The sequence below is a fragment of the Hordeum vulgare genome, chromosome 1H, assembly GCF_904849725.1.
Source record: "Hordeum vulgare subsp. vulgare chromosome 1H, MorexV3_pseudomolecules_assembly, whole genome shotgun sequence".
Taxonomy (NCBI): domain Eukaryota; kingdom Viridiplantae; phylum Streptophyta; class Magnoliopsida; order Poales; family Poaceae; genus Hordeum; species Hordeum vulgare.
The window spans coordinates 347978137-348001913 of record NC_058518.1 but is presented as its reverse complement, the minus strand read 5'-3'; the positions used below and the strand labels follow the sequence as shown (position 1 = coordinate 348001913).

General features: G+C 46.4%; 1 protein-coding gene across 3 annotated transcripts; it reads right to left on the bottom strand.

Annotated features, from left to right (window-relative positions):
* Window positions 1–1601: 1601 nt before the first annotated feature.
* On the bottom strand, window positions 1602–21054 carry LOC123435549 (non-lysosomal glucosylceramidase-like). 3 transcript variants are annotated; one of them, XM_045115578.1, is made up of 19 exons: window positions 20914–21054; window positions 20629–20815; window positions 19981–20091; window positions 19819–19875; window positions 19412–19488; window positions 19216–19315; window positions 18523–18596; window positions 9259–9359; window positions 7640–7743; window positions 7288–7341; window positions 7138–7193; window positions 7015–7053; window positions 6538–6679; window positions 6176–6360; window positions 5736–5803; window positions 5468–5540; window positions 3988–4049; window positions 2313–3432; window positions 1602–2061 (listed from the first exon to the last, which is right to left on the bottom strand). In XM_045115578.1, the coding sequence occupies exons 2-19, from the start codon at window positions 20725–20727 to the stop codon at window positions 1833–1835; spliced, it is 2751 nt and encodes a 916-aa protein (XP_044971513.1). In that variant the 5' UTR covers window positions 20728–20815; window positions 20914–21054; the 3' UTR covers window positions 1602–1832. The 3 variants fall into 3 exon arrangements, with proteins under 3 accessions (XP_044971513.1, XP_044971514.1, XP_044971515.1); XM_045115579.1 differs by lacking the exons at window positions 20629–20815; window positions 20914–21054 and having other exon boundaries at window positions 19953–20091; XM_045115580.1 differs by lacking the exons at window positions 19819–19875; window positions 19981–20091; window positions 20629–20815; window positions 20914–21054 and having other exon boundaries at window positions 19410–19477.
* Window positions 21055–23777: the final 2723 nt, after the last annotated feature.

The window sequence follows — 23777 nt, the reverse complement described above, 5'->3', positions numbered from 1 at the left end:
ACCCTCTAGATGCTCATTCATGACTTCCAACTCGACGAGCACTCCGAGGATGACATTATATGGAAACACTCTACGGATGGTTCATATTCGGCATCGACCGCGTACAAGGCGCAGTTCCTTAGATTGACGCTCTCCCCTATGGACTTCATGGTTTGGAAGTTGTGGGCGCCCACAAAAGTCAAGTTCTTCGCCTGGCTTGTCTTGCAAGATCAGATTTGTACCACTGACCGGCTTGCGCGACATGGGTGGGCTAACTATGGCCTATGCCCCCTCTGCAATCGGGAAGAGGAGACGGGCATCCACCTCTTCGTCAAATGCCGCTTCATTATTAGGCTTTAACGTTTGATCATTGTTAAATATGGTCTAATACACATGGACACAAATGACTGGCACCTTGCGGAGTCCCTTTTGGAGTGGTGGGATAGGCGAACCAATTCGAGCAACCCTCATCAACACGCCATGGCTTCTCTAACCATGCTGGTGTCCTGGACAATATGAAATGAGAGGAACACTGAGGTATTCCGCCATAAAAATGAACCGCCGCCAATCCTCCTAAAGCATATTGTGGATGAGGCCAACCTTTGGGTTACGGCGAGGGCAAAGAAACTAGGAAAAATTGTATTACGCGAGTAATTGTCATGCCGTTTTCACGGAGTTTTTGTAACACTATGTAACTCTATTCTCCTCTCTCATCCTCTATTTTTAAATAGCTACAACCCACTAGCTAATTTTCCTCTCCATCCAACAATACCACATCATCAAGTCATGAATGGAGTCATAAGTTACTTTTTCCGTTAATCTTTTCATGCAAAACATACCACCTCATGCATTATTATTTTCCAGGGAATTACGTCATGTAAGAAAGTTTTATATTTAGTTTTGCATTAATTTTGGTTTTCTATCACTTATCTACATATTTTTTTAACAAGGTTCCCGCGGTAACGCGCAAGGCATTGTCTAGTTTAATCGTTGAGGCAATTTTTTTGCCTCCGTTTCGACCAAAAAAATTCTTGCTCTATATATTATTTTTCCCAGAAACTCACTACCTTATTTATCTTGACATACAACAAATTACCCCGCACATTTCACCCCGGGAAAAAAATCATACAATATTTGATTAAACCTTTGTGGGATTCAATTATTTTGCTCGTTAAAATGCCATAAATCCCAAACCAACATCCGTGATATGAAACCAAAATAAGATATTGTGATGTAAGCATTCCTTGCATCGCAGGTGTTGCTTTGCCTTGAGATCCTAAGTGCCATGGTTCCGCAACATCACAAAGAGTGATTGTCAGGAATCGACATTCTAATGAAGGAATGATCATTGGAATTTCTCTTTTTCAGCTCTGCTCCCGAAAGAGAAAGGAAACTGATGTTGACGTCGACATTGCTTATTCCAACGAAAACAAGAACATTAGTTCATGAACTTCCATGACTTAAAAGAAACCCTACAAGTATTAGGTTAGACATAGGATCCAAATATAATCAAATTGGTCATTAAAACACACACCCGGCTAAACTTGGATTTCCAGTGGTGCCAGGTGCCCAGATCCCTTTCTTAAGTGAATCTGTAAGATATGGCATGTTACCACACAACATTGTCGACAAGATGAAGTATTTTTTCCACTCTATATGTATGTACAGTACTGTACAGAGTTAGGCTCGCTGGCAGTAATCACAATATACAAGACAAGATTGGTTGCACATTACCTTCCCTCTGCGGAAAGTAAATTGCAACTCTGAGTTTCTTTTTTTACATATGCATGTACATGAACAATTGAGCTAAATCTCTAATCACACCAGCAATCACAAACCACACACACATTGGCTCAAAAACAGCCGCTCTTGGGAGTGATCTTCCTGACGCTATCCTGGAGAAACTGGAGCGCACCGGGAGAAACGTAGGCCCTCTCCATTGTATTTACCTTTGGGGCCTCGAGGATCGCCCTTGGAGGAGACAGCGCATGCTGCATTGCCCATATCGCAAGCGGGCGCATGTATATCAGCGATCTATAGTGGCCATCAATAGTCCATCCTTCCGGAGTTTGAAACCAATACCTGATTGAAGTGATATGTTAACTATTTATAGCTTATATCCAACAACCATCTCAAATAAATCGAGACCCTATATATGATTATATCCAACAAACAGTGAACGAGTGGTATTTAATGAAACCATAGGCATTACTAGATGAATTAACAATTTAAGATAGGGTAACCATCAGCACTAAAAAGCATGATCCTGACCAAAAGAAAATATATGTGAAACAGTAAAACTTTAAAATATAGTGATGAAACAAGAGGTATACCCATAGCCCTCTTCAGACCATCCTGCAAGAAAAATGCCTTGTGCTGTAGTGAAAGCCTGATCCTCCATTCCGTGGAGCAGCATCGTTGCAGCTAAACCGTACGTTACTCCAGTCCAGATTTCTCTTGACTGCATACATGTCTCGTCTACCTTCCCATTTGGATGCATACCATTGACTGCTCCAATGCGTCCTCCTTTCACCCTCATCACATTGTAGTCAAATATTTTCTGAAGCGTGCATTTTATTCTGTCCTCATCAAACAGGGGTGGCAAGCCAGATGATGCAGTGTACCATTGTCCAGCCAACTGATCTGCCTGGATGGAGCGGCTACTGTAACTTGTTCCACTATCATAATTGAAATATGACCCATTCCATAACTTGGCTTCAAACACGTGCTTAGCCTTTGCAAATTTCACCATGCACCTGTCAGCGTAGTCATCATGTCCAAGGCTGCGGGCCATTGCGGCTGCAGCTTGAAGGGCAGCAAGCCAAAGACAACCACAATAGGCACTTACTCCAAGAACAGTCCAAGTATCATAAGTTTGATCAGGAAAACCATCATTCTCAATCATACTATCACCATCACGATCAAACTGTTCAATGTATTCCATAGCAGTACAAACTGCAGGCCAGACATCCTTGCCAAATGACATGTCGTCTGTTGCAGTAAAATCCCTGTAAACCTGGAGCACAAACTTGGGATTCAGATCTTTCCATCTACTTGTATCATGTATATTGTATGCATTCAATTCATGCCAAGGATCATGTGCTCCGAGATCATGGGGAACAGCACCAATTACTTTGCGTGTGCCCCATGTACCATCAGCAAGAAATTTGACTCTGGTTCTATCTTCACGCAAAACAGCTCTAGCAAAGTCCCGTTGAATACTCAGCTCAATCTTAGGAAAGAGATCCAACAGAGCAAACGAAGCATAGAAGTGTACATCGTAAGTGCACCACATGAAGTACTCCACTCCTTCAAGGTACAAAAACTTCCCAACATTTTCTCTGTCATCAAAATCAGGTTGGCTAGAACCAATAAGTGGAACTGTAGAGTTGCAAGTTCTGTTATGAAGTGGCAAATCACTGTCCTCAGGTAGACTTGAACTCAAATCACTGTCTGGGAGTACACACCACTAGATCAGTAATTACAAAACTACATCATAGAAGCATACGCATAATTATATCTTTTGGCATTGTCACCATTCATGAGAGTAGATGCAATTAAAGTGACAAGATTAATTTAGTATTGTGTTAATATACTGTGGAAGCAATCACATCAAATAAGTTTTCTTTGTTCCAAAAGAACTTAGCCTTGAAATAAATGTACTATATAGATCAATAAGAACTTGTTCATTCCAAAAAAAAAACTATTTCCTGAGGAATTTGTTTTTTCTTGTTCTAAACAGCTTAATATTGCAGTGAACTATTTCTACATAGAAATAACCGAATGATAGTTCATGTGGAATACTTCACGTGAATATTCATGAATGGAGAAAATACAAATTTGTATTGCAATGTCTCCGTTCATGTAAAATAAATACTGTGCTACAAAGACGTTGTTAACTTGAAGGTGAGGTCTGGACAAGGACATTCCAAGATGAGACAACCAAGTCAAATCCTATCAACAGAGAGAAAAGGAAAATCGGGAACAAGAATCTGGAGAGATGATTACCAATCCAAACAGTTCCTCCAGCTACTAGGAAGTATAACTCGTTGAAGAGAGTAATTTTGTACCTGCAAGAGTAAAGTACAATGTAGCGCGTAAATATATATTTATTTTACATGGCTAAAGCTATAGACAAAAAGGTAGATTCTCTAAAAGACATATGAAATGATGGCTCAAACTCCATGTGATTAATAATTGGAAACTGTCCACCTCACTCCCCCAAAGGCCAAAGAGTATTGCACCTCAGCTTGACCAACAACAATAACAACAAAGCCTTTAGTCCCAAACAAGTTGGGGGTAGGGTAGAGGTGAAACCCATAAGATCTCGCGACCAACTCATGGTTCTGGCACATGGATAGCAAGCTTCCACACACCCCTATCCATGGCTAGTTCTTTGGTGATGCACCTCAGGTTGACCATGAAACTAATTTTCTGAATAATTAACCGCCTTGAACTTTGAACGACTATGAACGCAAAAAACGGAGGGACGATCAGGGGAAGGGGTGGAGGGACGATCCCATCTGTAAATATTTTTACTGCGCTCGCCGTTGCCTACTCTGTCTCAGAGGCGGCTTCGTCGTTGACCCCATGGTGCCCAGCACCGATCCAACCGTTGTGCTGTTGGCGTCTGACGGCGTGTTCGCAAGATCGCCGACTGTAGCGTGCATGGTGAAGCAGCAATTGTTGCCGGAGCTGAGGCTTTGGAAGGGGACTCTCCAGGTGGTACCACGGGAGCCTGTCGTCCTCGGTGACGCGATCTCCATGGCAGGATGGAAGATGTTGCATCATCGGCAGGGTCTCGGCTGTCCTCATCAACGGTGCGGAGAGTGGTGGCTTCTTCGGCTTTATCATCGATGGGCTCTCAGTCAGTGGTAAAGGTAAGCAGTTCGAATCTTAGGGCTGTGGATGGCGGGCAGACGGCCCGGCCCTCTGCGGTTCTCATCCCAATCTCGAGGGCCATCAATGATGGGCATATGACCCAGTCCGACTCGGCTTTGCATCACAGCCCATGAGGCATGCATAGCTGATATGACTATCAGCTGTCTTAGGATTTCGGTGGAGCTTTTGGAATCAGATACCTCAAAGCATCCGAGTGGGATGAACGGACACAATATTGCAACAACTAGCATGCATGATGAGGAAGATCCAGGAGAGAAGATGGCACCTTGGTCGCCAAGCAGGACACGCAGCCGGGAGGCTTATACATAGATAATTGATTGACATACACCCAAACATAAGAAATGGGAGAGTAGCCTATAATGCCCCAGTAGACAAGAACAGAGGACGACTCCTAAAATCGCCCTCCTAGAGAAGTGATCCGGTATTAGAACTCCGAGATGCAACAATGAAAAACATAGTTTATTAGGGGGTTAAGAGGGCATTTGTTATGAAAAACATAGCTTATTGGGGGTAAAAAGTAGACTATTTCCTTAATAATCTTAGAAATAGTTATGAGTGTAAGTCATGCACAAGTATTATACTGTACCATTCTGGAAGCCTCTCATCACGGAGAATTGGGGTCTGCCACTTATCGATTTCCTCTTCCCAATGCTTGTACTCTGTCAATCGGATGGGAATCAATAGACAAATTCAGAAGTAATAAATTAACCAGAAAAATATCTCAACCGAGAGAGCACCGCCAGAATAGAGTAACCAAAGTACCAAACCATAATCTTCATGTATGAGGAGAAAATTAACTGCTATAGTCAACATATACCAAATTTATGCCCCAGTTTTTAAAAACAAAAACATACTCATCAAGGCATCTTGCACCAGGTTTATAGCAGATCTTGGAGACGTTCCGTAGAATTTCGTATATCTCCTGCCAACAGAGCACGAAATCAAGCCTTATTAAACAAATGGAACAGCTGGTCTTATTGATCTTAGTATATATTCAGATAAATAAACACGGAAAATTTAAGAAAAGGTAGCAGAATTATAAATTAAGCAATTACGGTAGACACTACGGAATTGGATTTAAGTTTCTACAATCACGATCACTATGTTCTATGAAGTATAATGCTACAGTAAGGATGGAGGATAAACTAATGAGATGTGCAGAACATACAAGTTTTCACCTACATTGTCCACAACAGCTTTGAAGTTCAGAATAGATGAATCAACATACTCATTTAAACTTAGCAAGTTAGCATTATTATCACCAAACATAAGAAGTTTGCAAAATATAATTTACCTTTGGTACGTACTTCCCTTCTTAAATTTAACCTTGGGAGAAGACCAAGCCAACGCAAATACGACCGTACATCTTCCATGTGGTTCAACCCAGGTTGAAGCAGAAACTGCTGCACAAACTGTATCACCCACTATAGAAGGCATGCTGGGGCCAGCATTGAAATTATCTCGGTCAAAGCAACCACCCTTTCAATCATATGGTAAGACAGAGTACAGTCAAATATTTTTGCCAGTTTTTGTTATTTCAAATAGACAAATCAGTTCAATGTATGATTTCACTTCTTTGTACGAGTATCCAAATACCAAGCCTACAAAAAAGAGGTACATTCTACTAAATGACTGTTGGACAAAAGTAAAAATCACCTGGACCATTGTGCCCCACATCTCCTTAGCAGTGACTGAACTTTCTCCAGAAAGCCCAAAAATTGGTAACACTGTGACATCAACATTTTGGTTTTCACGTGCCGCAACAGCAAATGTTACTGGAGGATTATTGTTGGCAGTCCTGCAACGTTTTTAATTGATAATTATTGCTAGATAAGCAAAAAACTAGATTAGATTAGAAGAAACATGCAGAGAACGTCATGTATCTGGCAAAAACTTATTGCTTCTTTAGACAGAGATTGTGGGTGCTTCTAATACAAATATAGGGATGAGAATACGTTATGTCACTGAAAAAACTCTGTCTCCAAATCGATCAGAACAAGCCAGTGTGGAGATACTGTTGCAAACAATGACCAGCTAGAAGCTCTTAGTTTGCAGTTGGCACTTCACAGAAATGCTTAAGGAAATCTGCCAAATGATCATAGAAAAGACAATTATGGACAGTTGATGACTTACTTGTGATGTAAGAGAACACCAGAAATTCCATTTTCTCCACTGCATACGAAACAGATTGCAAATCATTTCACTATATTTTTAGTTATACCATAAACTGTAAACATTAAGCGAAGCCCAACTGACATGAATGGTTCATTTACATGACCGCCAGAATGATGTGAAAGTCCACCAATAGAGTTCTGGGTTTGCATCAAGAACAGAACATGATTAAATCAAAGAAACAGAAGGAAATTTTGTATAAGAACATTGGAGTAAAAGAGTAGCAATTACTACCGCCCAGGTCATTACTAGGCTGACTTTTGCCCTTTCCTTTCCGGTATTCACTAGCTGCACAATTTTCATACCCATAAAACATAAGATTACAGATACTACATAAGGCAGCAGTTATTAATAAGAAAAAGCATGATGCGAAATCAAAATTCTCTCGTAAAATTGGTGGTCGTGCTACAGTAGTCAGATGTACAGTGATACTCTCAGTGTGTTAACAGTGTATACACTCTCCATAAACATACACGAGCTCTGCATACAAGCTTAAAAACGAGGAGTTCAAATTTCAGACATGTGAAACATTAAGTCGATATTGTGCGATAATAAATATTGCCCCTACAAGTAATGAAGAACTTACAGTGTAGACAAAAACGGAGACTGGGAGACTACTCTCTTCGTAGTTGTGGGGAATAAATGGAGATATTTGACGGCAAGATAATTTCAATTCAGGATCAGGTTCACCTTTTAAATCAAACGGATAAGAACTTGTAAGTCTCATTAGCACGTACCTTTAATGACATGCCTCTAATTCATACTAAAAGCACTTAATGGTTTATATTTTAGTGGCGAAAGTGTTTAGTATTTTGTTTTCTTATACAAAAAAAATCCTGCATTTACCCCCTTCATTGCAAATAACACGTCGTTTTAGACATGGATACAGTCCTAAGCGGTAACTTCAACCTTCATTTTGTATATGAAGATATGATTATGTTGCTAAGAAATAACAAAATAATCGTAAAATATTTAGAAAAAGCTAATGATATTGTTTTTTCTCAATAACCTGTTTATACCGTAGGTGTGGATGACACCAACCAAACTAACCCGCAATCTGCAGACCTGATAGATCAATCATCATATGGTCGCTAGCGCAGGCCTGTATGCATGTCTAAAACGACATGTTATTTGCCCTATGTCATTTTATCTGCTTCTGTTCATATCCTCCTCGAATTATGCTTGCACTGAGATTTTGCTTATACAATTGGATCCTTCTCTTATAACTAAAACAATGTTTTTAACAAATCAACGACCAGCACCCTCAACCTTCAGTCCTTAGGTTCTAGTAATCAACGTTTACACACTCCTTCGCCAATGCTCATGCTAGGGCCTAATAACTTTCCAAACACCTTTTTAGTGTATCGTCCTAAAGAATTTGTATGTTGTCGGTAGTCTAATTATTTACAGAGCATAAGATGGTAAAAGGAACTTTTTACTATATTTTTATGGGAGTCATGTATCCATTGAACATCATTAGTGTATGTGGTGGGGTCTAAGTTATTTAAATAACATGCAGCATGCATGTACTATTGTTTATAGTTCAACTAATAATAATTAACATGTGCGCTTAAAACTATTTTTGCATGTGAGATTTTCCAAAATGCAACTATGATGATGTATCGTTTGTGATTTATGTAGCTATAGTTACAAAATATACCTGCTATGATCTGTGTAGGACTCTAGGTACAATGTAGTTATATAATTACACAATCTACCAGTTATGATCTTGCATAGGTACAGTTATGAAGATCTATAGGTGTGATATATTTAGGCACAATTACGAAGAATCGTACGTATGTTTATACAGATCTAACAGATGGGATCTGTTTAGGCATGCTTATGTACTAGATCTAATGGGTACGATCATTTAGGTACATTTGTGTTGATCTAATGGGTGTGATCTGTTTAGGTACATATATAGATCGAACGGTTGTGATCTACTAATAAAGAGACGGTTCACCAGATCAAAGATCAGATGTTTTGCTTTTTTTGCAGAAATTTCTAGTATAACTCTCTATTTTCTACCATATTGTGCTTTTAGTATATATAATATATAATAGACAGATGTAAGGTATTGTGCATGTCCAACTAAAAACTATGACCTATGAGTCATAAGATAAGGAAACTGGAGCAATTTTTTTATCATGATGTCCGTCTTACTGCTTGGAGTGATTTCTTACTAAAATAAATGAGTAGCATTACCATCATAAACAGTCCATGCTCGAGGAAACAAAGCATGGTATGTTGAACGATCACCCCTTAATTTCCAATCCCAGGATGATATGCCATCATCGCTAGATTTTCTGAATCAACAAACATAAAATGATCAGTCAAGTATTTACGATACAACTGATATTAGAAGCTACTACCTCCGTATCATAATATATGACGTTTTAGCAGCTCAAATGAACTGCTAAAACGTCATATATTATGGTACGGAGGGAGTAGAAAGTAGAACCCACAAAAAAGGCGGATTATGCTTGTCTGTATGGTCCATATAATTGACAAAAATAGTCTAAAGACTGGCGCAGATTCATTCAATAATTACAAAATTATTTTTTATAATAGACTGTTTCATGACTAACTCCACCTATGCTGTCTCAACATAACCAGTCCCAAGCCCCAGTAAAGGAGGAGGGTTGTGATAGGCTTGGTGAGCCAACGTCAAAACAAAGCCACTCTTATGGAGATGAAACCCAAAAGGACTTCGTAAGGGCGTAACCCTCTTTGCGGCGCGCCATATCTGAACCTGGATGTGGTGTTAAATGGGTAAGGGCCAGGCCGTCACCCCTTGGTGGTGCGTCGTATCTTGATCTGGATACGGTGACAAGTGACCAAGCATCGGGTAGTCGCATCCTTAGTGGCGCGTGCTACATCGACACCCGAGTGTAGTGAAAAGTGAGCAAGGACCTTCGCGTTTGACTCAACCAGTGCGAAGGGTAAGGAAGCTAGCCGAGCCAAGTAGGATCCGCTTAGATAGTTGGAATGTAGATTGTAGGGTCCCTGGCGGGTAAGTTACAGGAGTTAGGGCCAGTTCTTTTGCTGGCTTCTAGAATAAGCTGGAATAAGCTACCCCTTCCCAGCTTATTCTAGAAGCCCAATCAAATTTATTTATTTAGAAGTCTACTAATTAAGACTTGACTAATAGGTTTCTAAAAAAATATTTTTGGTTGGGCTTCTAGAATAAGCTAGGTAGGGGGCAGCTTATTCTAGAAGCTCAAAAAAGCCACCAAAAGAACTGGCCCTTAGTTGATACAGCAGCGAGGAGAGGTGTTGACATCCTATGTGTACAAGAAACCAAATGGAAGAGACAAAAGAATGGAGGTGGAGGATATTGGCTTCAAGTTGTGGTACACAGGGACAACTACAAACAAAAATGGGATAGGCGTTTTGATCTACAAGAGCCTCAAGTATGAAGTGGTAGATGTCAAGAGGGGAGGGGGTTTTGAAGGGGTGCATAGGGGCTTTGGTTATGGCAACAGGAATCAAGGAGAGGATATCTTAAGCTTTACTTTAGCCTACGACATGATCGTAGCTAACACCCTTTTAAAAAGAGGGAATCCCATCAAGTGACTTTTAATAGGGGCCAACATTCTAGCCAAATTTATTTCTTCCTCGAGAGAAGAGAAGACATGTGTGCTTGCCTAGATTGTAAGGTGGTACCTGGAGAGAGTGTTGTCCCTCAACATAAGTTTGGTGTGACTGACTTCCGCTTCCGGATACGCATCTAGAGGGATAAGTGCCAAAGTCGCTACAACCAAGTGGTGGAAGCTCAAGGGTGGAGGAGGCAACTCAAGGTTTTAAGGAGAGGGCTATTAAGGAGGGTTCATGGGAGGAAGGGGGTGATGCAGACAATATGTGGATGAAGATTACGACTTGCGTTCGGAAGGTGGCTTCAGAGGAATTTGGGGTGACCAGGGGAAGTAGAAGCGAAGCTAAAGATACCTGGTGGTGGAACCAAGATGGTCCAAAAGGCTATTAAGTTAAAGAACGATTGTTTCAGACGCCTACACCTCGATAGGAGTGCAGACAACATAGAGAAGTACAAGGTGACAAAGAACGCAAAGCAAGCGGTGAGTGAAGAAAGGGATCAGACGTATGAGGACTCTACCAGTGTTTAAACACAAGGTAAGGCGAACGGGACATCTATAAGATGGCCAAAATCCGAGAGAGAAAGACGAGTTATGTCAACCAAGTCAAATGCATCAAAAATGGAGCCGATCGACTTTTGGTGAAGGACAAGTAGATCAAGAATAGATTGCGAGAGTACCTCGACAAATTGTTGAACGGAAAGAATGAGAGCTTTGCCATTGAGCTGGATGACTCCTTCGATGATACTAATCGATTCTTTGTGTGACCAATCTAGGAGTCGTGAGATCACGGAGGCTTCAAAAATGATGAAAGGAAGCAAAGCCATGGGCCCTGATTATATCCCCATTGAGGTGTGGAGATGCCTTGGAGACATAGCGATAGTATGCCTAACTAAGCTTTTCAACCTCATTTTTTGATCAAACAAGATGCCCCAAGAATGGAGGCGGAGTATATTAGTACCAATCTTCAAGAATTAGGAGGATGTTCAAAATTGTACTAATTATTGTGGAATTAAATTGATGAGCCATACAATGAAGCTATGGGAGAATCATTGAGCACCACTTTAGAAGAATGACAAGCATGACGAAAAAATAGTTTGGCTTCATGCCTAGGAGGTCGACCACGAAAGCTATTTTCTTCGTACAACAACTTATGGAGATACAGGGAGCAAAAGAAGGACCAACATATTGTGTTCATTGACTTGGAAGGCCTACGATAAGATACCACAAAATGTCATGTGGTGGGCCTCGGAGAAACGGGAAGTCCCAACAAAGTACATTACCCTCATCAAGGACATGTAAAACAATGTTGTGACAAGTATTCGAACAAGTGATGGCGGCATTGATGACTTCCCTATTAAAATAGGACTGCACCAAGGGTTAACGTTGAGCCCTTATCTTTTTGATTCGGTGGTGGATGAGGTCACAAGGGATATATAAAGAAATATCACATGGTGTATGCTTGTTATGACCGGTACAACGTACCAACGGAGGAGGCCCAATGGGCAGGGTTAATTACGGGCTTAGCCCAAGTTATCTTACCTATCTTAGAGTCCAAGTTATCTAGGGTTTAGTGGAGGCTGTCCTCCTATATAAACACATGTACCCCTTCGATATTAAGCAGACAATAAACAGTATTATGTTGTCGTCTCCCTCAGGAGACGGGAGCCCCAAACCCTAGCCGCCTCTCTCTCTCTCTCTCTCACGCCGCGACGGCGCCCAACCGCCGGCGCCGGCGTCCCCAATCTCGCAGCCCGCACTTCCACCCCTACAACCTACGTCCGAGACCTGGTAGAACCCTAGCCTCTACCAATTTGGTATCAGGTAGCTTGGGTTCGATGAGTTTGTCGGACCTTCCCACCACCGCCGCCGCCGCCACCACCGCCTTCCCCGCCACCTCGCAGCAGCCGCCGCCGCCGCACCACTCGCCGCCGCCGGCCACCTCCGGTACCGCGGCCCTAGCGGCCGAACCCGCCCACGTCCTCTCCCCGGCGGAGATGTCCTCGACGATCCGCGACCTCAACCTGGCGGTCTCGAACCTCCGGACTTTCCTCCAGGCTCCGTACGCAACCCCGCCACCACCGCCTCCGCCGGCGGCGCCCTTCGCGCCACCGCCCCCGGCCACTGTCGCGCCCCAGGGCCTGCCGATCACCCAGGTCCGGTGGCCGCCGTCGCCGTCCCCGCTACCGACGTGGATCGACACGCCGACCTACACGACGGCGCCGCTACAGCCGACGGTGTTGCAGCCACCCGCCCCCACCTTCGAGGGGTTCGGCGGGTACACAGACCCGTACGCCGGGAGCTCTGTGGTGCCGCAGCACTCTCCTTCCGCCGCGTTGGGTCGTCACGAGGGCACCTACGCGGCCTCGCCACACGTGCAGCAGCCGCCCCGCTTAACCAAGCTGGAGTTCGCCACCTACGACGGCACCGTCGACCCCCTGAACTGGCTCAATCAGTGCGACCAGTTTTTCAGGGAGCAGCAGACCATGGCGTCCGACCGCACGTGGATCGCCTCCTACCACCTCCGTGGCGCCGCCCAAACGTGGTACTACGCCCTCGAGCAGGACGAGGGCGGGATGCCTCCGTGGGAGCGCTTTCGCGACCTGTGTCTCCTCCGGTTCGCCCCCCCCCCCCTACGTGGGAGCCGCTTGGCCGAGCTCGGTCGCCTTCCCTTCACCACCTCGGTGCAGGTCTTCGCCGACCGCTTCCAGACGTTGGCCTGACATGCGCCTGACGTCACGGCTCGCCAACGCGCCGAGCTTTTCGTCGGCGGCCCTCCCGACCACATCCGCATCGACGTTGAGATGCGCGACCCCCAGGACCTGCAGACGGCCATGTATTACGCACGCGCGTACGAGCAGCGCACCAACGCCCTGCAGCAGGCATTCCCGGGCCGCGGCACGCGTCCCCCGACCCGCCCTGCCCCGGCGGCCGCCACCTCGACACGCCCCGCCCTGCCAGCCGCTACTGCGGCTGCCCCCGCGTCAACACGCACCTTCCGGCGCTTGACGTCGGTCGAGCAGCTCGAGCGGCGCCGCAAGGGCCTGTGCTTCAACTGCGACGAGCCGTATGCGCCGGGTCATACGTGCGCCCGCCTGTTCTACTTGGAGACCGTCGATGACGCGGAGGTGGAGGCCCTCACCGCAGAGCTCGACGCCACCACACTCTCCGAGGCCGGCGTCACGACCTACGGGCCGGTCGACGCGACCGCCTTCGTCGTCTCCCTTCATGCCATGGCTGGCATCAAGACGGCAAAGACGGTGCTGCTTCCGGTGACGATCAACGGGGAGCGTCTCACGGCGCTCGTGGACACGGGTTCGACGCACAACTTCCTGTCCGGAGACGCCATGCGCCGCCTCGCACTCCAACCGGCGGGCTCGGAGAAGTTCAGCGTCACAGTCGCCAACGGGGGCCGCCTTGCTTGCCAGGGGGTGGCGCGGCAGGTTCCCGTCCTCATCGGCGACGAGCCGTTCTCCATCGACTGCGTCCGCATCGACCTGGGCTGCTACGACTTCATCCTCGGCATCGACTTCCTGTCCACTCTCGGCCCCATCCTTTGGGACCTCGATGTGTTGTCCCTCATCTTCTGACGCGAGGGCGGCCGTCGAATTCAGTGGACAGGCATCGGCGGCTCTGACGCCGCGACTCCGCAGCTCCAATTGATGGCGGCCGCACTGGACGAGGCGCATCCCCTCCTGGCCGACCTCCTGCAGCAGCACAACGACATCTTCGACGAGCCACAGGGCCTCCCTCCCACGCGGCCCTGTGACCACCGCATCCACCTACTGCCGGACACGGCACCTGTCGCCGTGAGTCCGTACCGGTACCCTCAGCTGCAGAAAGACGAGCTCGAGCGTCAGGTGGCGGTCATGCTCGCGCAGGGCATCATCCGGATTTCGACATCGCCGTTCTCCGCCCCGGTGCTCCTTGTGCGCAAGCCCGACGGCACATGGCGCTTCTGCATCGACTACCGCGCCCTCAACGCACTGACGTCCAAGGACAAGTTCCCCATCCCCGTCGTGGATGAGCTCTTGGACGAGCTACACGGAGCGCGCTTCTTCACCAAGCTCGACCTTCGCTCGGGCTACCATCAGGTGCGCATGCACCCTGACGACATCGAGAAGACGGCATTCCGCACTCACCATGGCCACTTCAAGTTCCTGGTGATGCCGTTCGGTCTCTCCAACGCGCCGGCGACCTTCCAGGCCCTGATGAACCACGTGCTCAGCCCATACTTGCGCTGCTTTGTGCTTGTTTTCTTTGATGACATTCTTATCTACAGTGCATCTTGGGCGGAGCACCTACAACACGTGGCCATCATCTTCAACGAGCTTCGAGCGCATCGTCTTCACGTCAAGCGCTCGAAGTGCTCATTCGGCACGACCTCCGTCGCGTACCTGGGGCACGTCATCTCGGCGGACGGGGTAGCGATGGACGCGGACAAGGTCGTCGCCGTCGCCGCGTGGCTGACCCCGCGGTCACCGCGGGCGCTCCGCGGCTTCTTGGGCCTCGCCGGCTACTACCGGAAGTGCATCCGGGACTTCGGCCTCATCGCCGCGCCACTGACGCGTCTCCTTCGACGCGACGCCTTCTCCTGGGACGAGGAGGCGACTACGGCATTCCAGGCTCTCCAGCGGGCGCTTACGACGGGACCCGTCCTCCAGATGCCGGACTTTGATATGCCGTTCATGGTGGACTGCGACGCCTCTGGCATCGGCTTCGGCGCCGTCCTCCACCAGGGCGAGGGACCGCTCGCCTTCTTCAGCCGCCCCTTCGCCGCTCGCCATCACAAGCTCGCGGCCTACCAGCGCGAGTTTATTGGGCTGGTTCAGGCGGTGCGCCACTGGCGGCCTTATCTTTGGGGCCGGTCATTCCATGTGCGCACGGACCACTACAGCCTCAAGTTCTTGTTGGACCAGCGCCTCTCCGCAGTTCCGCAGCACCAGTGGATCAGCAAGCTCTTCGGCTTCAACTTCATCGTCGAGTACCGCCCCGGCCGTCTCAACACGGTCGCCGACGCCTTGTCCCGCCGCGACACTGAGAATGTCGCAGACGACGTCGCCATGGCTGGCACTATCATGTGCATCCGCTCCGGGCCATCTTTCGCCTTCATCGACGACATTCGCCGGGCAACTTCGACGGCCGCGGGCGCGCAGGGCCTGCGCCAGCGCCTTGACGCCGGCGAGCTGGACGCGCCCTGGCGCTTGGATGAGGGGCTGCTCCTACATGGCCGCCGCATCTTCGTGCCCGACCATGGCGACCTGCGCCACCAGGTCCTGACCTTGGCGCACTCTGCAGGGCACGAGGGCGTGCAAAAGACTCTCCATCGTCTTCGTGCTGATTTTTACATCCCCGGTGATGGCGCGGTGGTCCGCGACTGGGTGCGGTCGTGCGTGACGTGCCAGCGGAACAAGACGGAGACACTACGACCCGCGGGTCTACTGCAGCCGCTGGACGTACCCTCCCAGGCGTGGGCGGATATTTCCATGGACTTCATCGAGGGCCTTCCCAAGATGGGCGGCAAGTCCGTCATCCTCACGGTGGTTGACCGCTTCTCCAAGTACGCGCACTTCATCGCCCTGGGTCATCCATATACAGCCGCCTCCGTGGCGCGGGCCTTCTTCGACGGCATCGTCCGCCTCCACGGTTTTTCGTCGTCCATCGTCAGCGATCGTGATCCCGTGTTCACGGGACATGTCTGGCGGGATCTCTTTCGACTGGCGGGCGTGAAGCTCCGCATGAGCACGGCGTTCCACCCTCAGACAGACGGCCAATCCGAGGTGGTCAACAAGGTGATCGCCATGTACCTGCGCTGTGTTACTGGTGATCGTCCACGAGCTTGGGTGGACTGGTTGGCGTGGGTGGAGTACTGCTACAACACCTCCTATCACTCCGCCCTGCGCACCACGCCTTTCGAGGTGGTCTACGGGCGCCCACCTCCGGCGATGCTCCCTTACGAGCCTGGGACGACTCGGTCCAAGACGGTGGGCGACTTACTCCGCACCCGCAACGACATTCTGGCTGAGGCGCGCCAGCGTCTTCTCCAAGCACAGCAACTGTCTCGAAAGTACTACGATGCTCATCATCGGAGGCGGAGTTCGCGGTGGGCGATTGGGTGTGGCTGCGCCTCCTCCACAGGACCACGCAGTCTCTGGACCCGCGCTCCAAGCGCAAATTGGGACCTCGCTACGCCTGTCCCTTTCGTGTGCTGGAGCGTGTCGGCACACTCGCATACCGCTTGGAGCTGCCAGCTGGTTCTCGCCTCCACGACGTCTTCCATGTCGGCTTACTGAAGGCCTACCGCGGGGACCCTCCTGCAGCGACGCCGGCCCTTCCTCCTACTTCGGATGGCCGCCTCCTTCCAGCTTCCGCACAGGTGGCGAAGGTGCTGCAGGCGCAGCAGCATCACGGCGTCTGGCATGTCTTGGTATAGTGGACCGGCCTGCCAAAGGAGGAAGCGACTTGGGAGAAGCTCGACGATTTCCGCCAGCAGTTTCCATATGTTCAGCTCGAGGACGAGCTGTTTGAGAAGGCGGGGAGAGATGTTATGACCGGTACAACGTACCAACGGAGGAGGCCCAATGGGCAGGGTTAATTACGGGCTTAGCCCAAGTTATCTTACCTATCTTAGAGTCCAAGTTATATTAGAGTCCAAGTTATCTAGGGTTTAGTGAAGGCTGTCCTCCTATATAAACACATGTACCCCTTCGATATTAAGCAGACAATAAACAGTATTATGTTGTCGTCTCCCTCAGGAGACGGGAGCCCCAAACCCTAGCCGCCTCTCTCTCTCTCTCTCTCACGCCGCGACGGCGCCCAACCGCCGGCGCCGGCGTCCCCAATCTCGCAGCCCGCACTTCCACCCCTACAACCTACGTCCGGGACCTGGTAGAACCGTAGCCTCTACCAATGCTCTTTCCAGATGATGTGGTGCTAGTTGACAATGGTTGGACCGGGGTTAATATAAATTTAGAGTTGTGAAAACAGGCGTTGGAACCTAAAGCTTTCAGGCTTAGTAGAACTAAAACTGGTTACTACGCACAAGGAGGAGGTTAGCCTTGATGGGCAGATGGTACCTCAGCAGGACACCTTTAGATATTTGGGGTCAATATTGTAGAAGGATGGTGATATCGATGAAGATGTAAGCCATCGAATCAAAGTCGGATGGATGAAGTGCCGCCAATCTTCTAGTGTCGTCTCTGACAAGAGAGTGCCATGAAAGCTAAAAGGCAGTATCTATAGGACGACGGTTCAACCTGCGATGTTGTATCATGCAGAATGTTGGTCAACTAAAAGAAGACATGTCCAACAGTTAGGTCTGGCGGAGATGCGCAATGCTGAGATGGATATGTGGCCACACAAGAAAGGATCAGGTATGGAATGGTGATATCCGTGATAGAGTTGGGATAGCACCAATTTAATACAAGCTTGTCCGATATCGACTGGGATGTTTGGGCATATACAATGCAGGCCTCCAGAAGCGTCGGTGCATAGTGGGGAATAAAGTGTGTTGATAATACCAAGAGAGATCAGGGTGGACCAAACATGACATGGGAGGAGTCCCTAAGGAGAGACCTGAAGGAATTGAGTATCACCATTGAACTAGCCATGGACAGGGGTGCATGGAGTTAGCTATCCATGTGCCAGAATCATGACTAGGTTTCCAGATCTTATGGGTTTCAACTCTAGCCTACTCAACTTGTTTGGAACTGAAAGGCGTTGTTGTTCTTGTACTGTGTCATGACTGCTATATATATTCTTACATACGAAAACCAAAGAGAACATTCCATATTTGCATCCATTAGGCAGAACATCAATAGAGAGAAAAATCACGAAATCAAGAATGTGTTGTCTGACAGGATAAAAAGAATCATACTTTAAACCATCATGCTGACCAGGAGCTAAAACTGAGGAGTACTTTTTGCTTCCTCCTTCTCTAGTTATAAAGATCTGCGGTAAATTAGGAACAGAATGAATAAATAAAATGAGAGGTGTGTTTTAGGTAATAAATTGTACTTCTAGCAAAATCATGCACTGCTTGGTTTACACTTGTAGAGAACTTAAGAGTGTAGATAAAGATACATCACAAAGCTTCTGTAACACGCATGATCACGAAAAAAAACTTACTTAACACATGAGGCAGAATAATCTTCAAGGGCATTTGTTTTTAATATGCAACAAGTGAGCTTTCATCAAACCTCACCAATCCAAAATCATGATGCCATTTTCAATATGTAACAAACAATTAGGACATTAGTATATTTTTGCTTATCTAGCAGTGCATCAATGATCTATCTACCTAGTGGCTAACATAACAGAGGGTTCTCAATAATGATCTACTGTTTGTTGGCTGAGAACACCATGAAGTATCATATTCCAAACAACCATTCCAAAGGATAATATGAGGGGAAGAAAAATAATATAAACTACCCCCTCTGTTCCAAATTATTAGAAGTTCTAGCTTTGTCCTAAGTCAACCTTTCTTCATGACCAAACATGTACATGAAACAGAGAAAAAGGTAAATATTTGAGGATATAGCATGTTTTAGCAGGGTAAAAGGCCAGTCACCGAAAATTGGTTTTCCATCACTGGTGACATATCACATGAACCAGGAGTTATTTGCCAATGCTTGAACTCCCCTCTAAAACCTCTTGATATGCTACCAGTCCTGAAAAGGGGAATACATTATAAATAGGGAGTGAATGTTGGCAACAGAAATAATGGAGGCATGTTTGTGAAGTTTATCATCATGAGGTACACACACCCCATCCCACCAAGGGGTACTCCTTGTGAGGCTGATGGTTTGCTGCTCTCTCTCGTGAATGGATCAATCGGTGCTTTCTGAAAATTGATAAATATTCGTGTTAAAAGGAGTCAATAAATAAAGGTACACTTGAATGTAACAAGGTTTTCCTTACATAGAACATTTAGTAATATGAAATGCACAATAAGCAGGCTCTTGATACATCAGCCCCCAAGACCAGGGACCCGTGTCAGCAGCTGCTCTACAGTTTTGCCGTGATCAGAAATTTATATTCTTTGTTTCAATGTTCTTTTCTTTTGTATAGTTTTCTTTCATTTGTTTGGATTGGTCTTGTTTTGGGGGTTTTATTCTGAGCCTTCTCGGTGTCTTTCTTATAATACAAAATTACGTGAATTTAGATGCATTACCCTTCCATGAGAAGCTTCTTCTCGAACATATGACCAAAGCCGGAGACCAAGCTTCATCTGATGGTCAAGGAGAAAACATAATTTAGACATCTTCCTCAAGACCTCAGAAGAGTGACAACACGGACAGTTAGTACCTCTGTTTGACAATTGCATTTTTCGTACCATTTTAAATGCTTCTCTGAACGTAACATTGAACTCCTTCAGTCTATTAGCGTGGCTACTTAATTTTCTTCTCCAAGCATGTTCTGGTGGTGTACCGTCATCGAAGTCCAGCTGCAGGTGTTGCCATAAAAGTAAAAAAAGAAACATCAGAATAATGAGACCAGTAACAACAGCAGCCTGTTGCAACTATATGATCTTACAAATCCCTATCATATTCTGGGAATGATGCCACATGTTTTGCCAAAAACTAACAACAACTCCTTTCCGAATAAAAAGAACTCTCTCATGAGTCTGTGATGCCTTAGTCATGAAATCTGATATCTTGACTACATAAAGCCTGATAAATCATTTTAGTACAATCACAACTTATGAATATTCACAGCAATACAGAAAACATGTCATCAAAATACACAAAAAATAGAAGGACTCTGAATATTCAATGCGACCATAATAATCAGCAACATAGCAGACTAAAATATACCAACAAAATGCTGTTGACTTAGAGAATGTCGAATGACCCAAATATTCCAATTTTGCCACCTCCCCAATACGCACAAAGAAACAATCTCTGCAGGCCGATTCCGACGGGCAAGTGGCAAGTGGCAACTGACAGAAATTGACGGGGGATGATGAAGTAGGCATGCTCACCAGGTGCAGGGTGCTCCTGCTCACTAACTCATCGCGGCGCCATGAGTGCTTCCTCCGGTAGAACAAGCTGCCGCCGGAGGCGGACTTGCCGCGGGGCATGGTGGAATCCCCGGCTTATTTCGAAAAAATGAACTGGTGCTGGTGGTATTAGCTGAGGGCGGCTTGGATAGGGTCAGCTGAGATTGGTCTTAAGAGGGAAAAACTTCGTTGGATTCGATTCTTGAAAACAAAGAAAAAGACGAGAGCAAAGACGAACAAAAGAATACAAGCAAACTAGCGAACAACCCTTGCTTTCCAACAGAGGGAACCACGTCCGCATGGGACGGGCACCAGAAGATGGGAGAAGGAGGCCGACGAGGAAAAGAGGCGAAGGATTCCGGCGGAGGAGGAGAGAGGACTTTATTGGGGAAGACTGCCGCGTGCCGCCCCGCCCACATTCAACATACCTATTTTATTCCCTTTGTTTCGTAGAGTATTTCTTTTTTCAATACCCACCAGCGTACGACTACTACTTTTTTTATTTAAATAATTGTAGTTAAAAAAAATAGACTAGATCTTTTCAATTATAATTACTTAAGAACTGATGAAGTATATATTAAATAATAAAAAGAACCAAGACGGCTGATACAACATCGTACGGCAACATGCTACCTCTAGAGGTTAGCACCAACATCCATCGTGACAACACCAACGACAACTCGCCTTACCCAAATTCAAGCCAGACAATGGCGAAGAAGACGGACACAGAGTACACAGACCGCGCCCCTGAACCAAACACCTCAAAACACGACAAAAACACCTAACCAGACTAGAACAACGCACTCTCCACCTTTGATGCCTAGAGGATCGGCAAGTGGACAGCGGGAGCTAACCTGACTCGAAGAAGACGTAGTCGAAGAGGTGTCGATGATGGAGTACATAGCGCCCCGGATGCTCATACCCACAGCAACAGCCCATACATGACAACTTGGCATTGCATGCCTCATCGCCGAAGCAAGTGAGGCAACCGACCAGTTGCTCCTCCGGACGCACCTCGAACACCTACGCATCGCCTTCAAGAAGGGGACGACGCCGACTCGTCATCGTTGTCTGGCCCAATGAACCGAGCCTAGGGTTTCCCCAGTGATTGAACAGGGGATGGACATGTCAGTGGCAACGCCCCCAGGAAAGAGACGACTCCCACAAGCGTCGCTGATTTTCGGTGGCACTAATGTTGGTCAGTGATTTTCAGTGGCACCAAAGTGGAAGTTGGTGGTACCGAGATTCTAGGGTCTGGCATAGGTTATGTCTCTGGAAAAATCGATAGGGCCGAGTGGAAATTATGGGTGGCACCGATTTTGGTGTTTAGGCTTTGGACAAAGAATTTGTGGGAGAATGATTGAGTATTTTTGGTGGCTATCCCTAAGCACTTGAGCAACCAATTCACCATAGATACCTCACCCCTTTTTAATGGTACAGGCTTTTCTATGGACTAAAGGTGATTTCTCACAAATATAAAATGTAGAGTCTTGTAGCTTGAAGCTTGTCCAATCATATTCCTTTCCTTCCTTGGGGCTTCTCCACACAATGCTTAGCCCATCATCTATGTGAACTATTCTGAAATATACTTGGATATAAGTGTTAGTCCAAGAGGCAATGTATGTTGTCATGAATTATCAAAACCACCAAGGGAGCATATGTGCTTTCCATCTCCCCCTTTTGGTAATTGGTGACAACATACAATCAAAGCTTCGAATAAAGATAAGCGGTATAATATGACAGCTTTGAAAGATACATGACTAATACAACTCCCCCTAAAGTGCAATCCCTTTTAAAGGATAGTTGCGTTGGACTGCATGGGCACACACATAGTAGAAAGGACAAGACAAGTCATGTGAATCTTGGCTATATGCACCAAACAAATGTGAATGAAAGATTTCCATGTTCAAGACTCGCTCTTGCAAACAATATACGCAAGAGACAAGAGATCATCTTGAACAAGTATATGATGCATATACTTACCTCGAGGTTCTTGAGCATCTTAGCAGTCGGAGTACACTTGGGAAAACAAATGTTAGATAACACAAGAGTATTCTATTGAAAATATGCAAAGAGCTTCAAAAGTACCAAGATATGGAAAACATATTGAAAATAGGACTTGATGATAGATATGTCTCCAAGAATATTTAGAACTTTCTCCCCTAAGCAAGAATATATACGATTTCCTCTCCCGCTGAATCATAGCATGTAGATATTGGGAGTAGGTAGGGTGAGACAATTTCAATCCAAAGTAGGCAATAAAACTTTCTATATCTCTCCCCCTTAATGGTATCTCTCCCTTTGAATGTGTAGGCTTTGGTACACCTCCCCTTTAGCAGATCTCCCTTGTGGTAGACCTCTACTTTTGTATAAGCATTTAGAAGCTTTGATATACCTCCCCCTTTGGCATTAATTTCCAAAAAGGTCATAGGGTAAGGGTTCATTGAGAGTAGGGGATCCTGGATTCTTCTTTCTTTGATAAGGGTTCTTTGATTTTTCTCCCCCTTTCGGTATGGATATGGGTTCCTTGAAAGTTCCCCCCCTTGAGTATGGACAAGGGTCCTTGACCTTTTATCCCCTTGTGGTAGGGATCCTAGATGTTTCTCCCCCTATCTTGCAGGATCATTGATGTTTCTCCCCCTTTCACTATAGGAAAGAAGTTCTTTGTCGTCTGCCATAGCAGGCGGCAAAGCACTAGGTCACGGATGGCAAACACCTTTGTCCTCTGCTGGCTGACGGCCCAACTTTTGGCACTGAAGGTCACGGTAATTAGCTTTTTTGCCGTCTGCAAACCAGCAACGGATGGCAAAGAAGTTTGCCATTGATAACCCACAAGTATAGGGGATCGCAACAGTTTTCGAGGGTAGACTATTCAACCCAAATTTATTGATTCGACTCAAGGGGAGGCCAAAGAATATTCTCAAGTATTAGCAGTTGAGTTGTCAATTGAACCACACCTGAAAGATTTAGTATCTGCAGCAAAGTATCAGTAGCAAGGTAGGGTGATAGCAGCAGTACCAACAGAGTAACAGTAGCAGCAGTGACAGAAGTAGCAGCAAAGTAACCTAGCAAGGACCAGTAGTAAAAGACTCGTAGGCATTGGATCGGTGATGGATGATTATGCCGGATGT

Excerpts from the sequence above, each read along its gene's own strand:
- LOC123435549 (XM_045115578.1), bottom strand. The coding sequence starts at position 20,727 with ATGCCCCGCGGCAAGTCCGCCTCCGGCGGCAGCTTGTTCTACCGGAGG. Across the intron at positions 20,092-20,628 it reads GCAGGAGCACCCTGCACCTG|CTGGACTTCGATGACGGTAC; the intron begins GTGAGCATGCCT and ends CAACACCTGCAG. Across the intron at positions 19,876-19,980 it reads TCAGAGAAGCATTTAAAATG|ATGAAGCTTGGTCTCCGGCT; the intron begins GTACGAAAAATG and ends CTTGACCATCAG.